Genomic DNA, 2500 nt, shown 5'->3' on the forward strand with positions numbered 1-2500 from the left:
ATAGCTAGAATCAGTTTATCCAAGAATGTCTTAATAACTTACACTGTGTCAAAGTGATGTATGCCGACTTGGAAAATTCCCCCTCGTGTTCCATCGTACGAGCCCGCTTCATAAAAAGCTCCAATTTTGTTTGGATTTGGGTCGCCTTCTATCCTGAGGTGAAGCAAATAAAGATTATGAGGGATTACAGTCATGTTTTCCAAAGGTGAAGTTTTCCCATGTAATTTACCAATATACAAATCAGTAAATATAAAATATCTTTGATTAAACACACACACACACTCACATGTACATATACACATATACTTAGATCTAGGAATAGAATCCGATGTGACCCCAGTTTAACACAAAGCCAGCCTTTCATCCTTTCAGCACAGCTCTCAGAAGAAGGGAATGAAGAGGAGAAGGAAAAGGAAAGGGAGAGGAATAACCCATGCTGAATTAGTTGAGGTGAGGGCTGAGGTTCAAAGTACCTTGGGTCCCAGTCTCCATCTCCTAAGCTTTACACAAACTCTTTCTTGTTTCCTTCTTTTAGCTCTTAATTTCCATCTGTCCATTGCTACATCAGCACTTCATAATTCTAGCTCTTACTTAAGCTTCTAAAAACTCTAACTTACTCCAGTTCTATCTTTGGAAGCTCAGCAAAGAGCCCGAGCATCTTCGGCTCAATCTCCTTCGCCATGACTCTGAAGGCAGCAAGCAAGTCATCAGCATTTGAGAAGTACTGCTTAGGGTCGTCTCGGAGGAGTGAGGAAAACTCTTGGACTGGTATGTTGTATCCCAGTGCCTTTACCACCTGCAGAAGGGGAGATAAAGAGAAGGGGTGATAAAAGGGGAGAAAAGAAGAGAAGAGGGGCAATAAAGGAGGAGATAATATAAGAGAAGAGTAAAGAGAGAAAGATAGAAATAATATACTAAGAAATAAATGCTAGGAGTAGAGAAGAAAAAAGATGAAAGATATAACAGGAGAGAAATGATACAAGAGAAGAGGAAAAGGGCAATAAAGAGAGAGATAGAGATAGAGATAGAGATAGAGATAGAGATAGAGATAGAGATAGAGATAGAGATAGAGATAGAGATAGAGATAGAGATAGAGATAGAGATAGAGATAGAGATAGAGATAGAGATAGAGATAGAGATAGAGATAGAGATAGAGATAGAGATAGAGATAGAGATAGAGATAGAGATAGAGATAGAGATAGAGATAGAGATAGAGATAGAGATAGAGATAGAGATAGAGATAGAGATAGAGATAGAGATAGAGATAGAGATAGAGATAGAGATAGAGATAGAGATAGAGATAGAGATAGAGATAGAGATAGAGATAGAGATAGAGATAGAGATAGAGATAGAGATAGAGATAGAGATAGAGATAGAGATAGAGATAGAGATAGAGATAGAGATAGAGATAGAGATAGAGATAGAGATAGAGATAGAGATAGAGATAGAGATAGAGATAGAGATAGAGATAGAGATAGAGATAGAGATAGAGATAGAGATAGAGATAGAGATAGAGATAGAGATAGAGATAGAGATAGAGATAGAGATAGAGATAGAGATAGAGATAGAGATAGAGATAGAGATAGAGATAGAGATAGAGATAGAGATAGAGATAGAGATAGAGATAGAGATAGAGATAGAGATAGAGATAGAGATAGAGATAGAGATAGAGATAGAGATAGAGATAGAGATAGAGATAGAGATAGAGATAGAGATAGAGATAGAGATAGAGAGAGAGAGAGAGAGAGAGAGAGAGAGAGAGAGAGAGAGAGAGAGAGAGATAGAGATAGAGATAGAGATAGAGATAGAGATAGAGATAGAGATAGAGATAGAGATAGAGATAGAGATAGAGATAGAGATAGAGATAGAGATAGAGATAGAGATAGAGATAGAGATAGAGATAGAGATAGAGATAGAGATAGAGATAGAGATAGAGATAGAGATAGAGATAGAGATAGAGATAGAGATAGAGATAGAGATAGAGATAGAGATAGAGATAGAGATAGAGATAGAGATAGAGATAGAGATAGAGATAGAGATAGAGATAGAGATAGAGATAGAGATAGAGATAGAGATAGAGATAGAGATAGAGATAGAGATAGAGATAGAGATAGAGATAGAGATAGAGATAGAGATAGAGATAGAGATAGAGATAGAGATAGAGATAGAGATAGAGATAGAGATAGAGATAGAGATAGAGATAGAGATAGAGATAGAGATAGAGATAGAGATAGAGATAGAGATAGAGATAGAGATAGAGATAGAGATAGAGATAGAGATAGAGATAGAGATAGAGATAGAGATAGAGATAGAGATAGAGATAGAGATAGAGATAGAGATAGAGATAGAGATAGAGATAGAGATAGAGATAGAGATAGAGATAGAGATAGAGATAGAGATAGAGATAGAGATAGAGATAGAGATAGAGATAGAGATAGAGATAGAGATAGAGATAGAGATAGAGATAGAGATAGAGATAGAGATAGAGATAGAGATAGAG

The 2500-nt window shown here is 36.4% G+C and overlaps 1 protein-coding gene across 1 annotated transcript in view; it reads right to left on the bottom strand.

Moving 5' to 3' along the window:
- LOC125039843 overlaps window positions 1-2500 on the bottom strand; it is a 16867-nt gene that overhangs the window by 4085 nt on the left and 10282 nt on the right. Inside the window, exons 6-7 of the mRNA XM_047634152.1 lie at window positions 618-928; window positions 43-153 (exon numbers count right to left, since the gene is read on the bottom strand). Of these exons, the coding sequence (XP_047490108.1) occupies window positions 43-153; window positions 618-928 (422 nt within the window). The remainder of the gene's footprint in view (window positions 1-42; window positions 154-617; window positions 929-2500) is intronic.

This window comes from Penaeus chinensis, chromosome 28 (genome assembly GCF_019202785.1).
Source record: "Penaeus chinensis breed Huanghai No. 1 chromosome 28, ASM1920278v2, whole genome shotgun sequence".
NCBI classification, from domain to species: domain Eukaryota; kingdom Metazoa; phylum Arthropoda; class Malacostraca; order Decapoda; family Penaeidae; genus Penaeus; species Penaeus chinensis.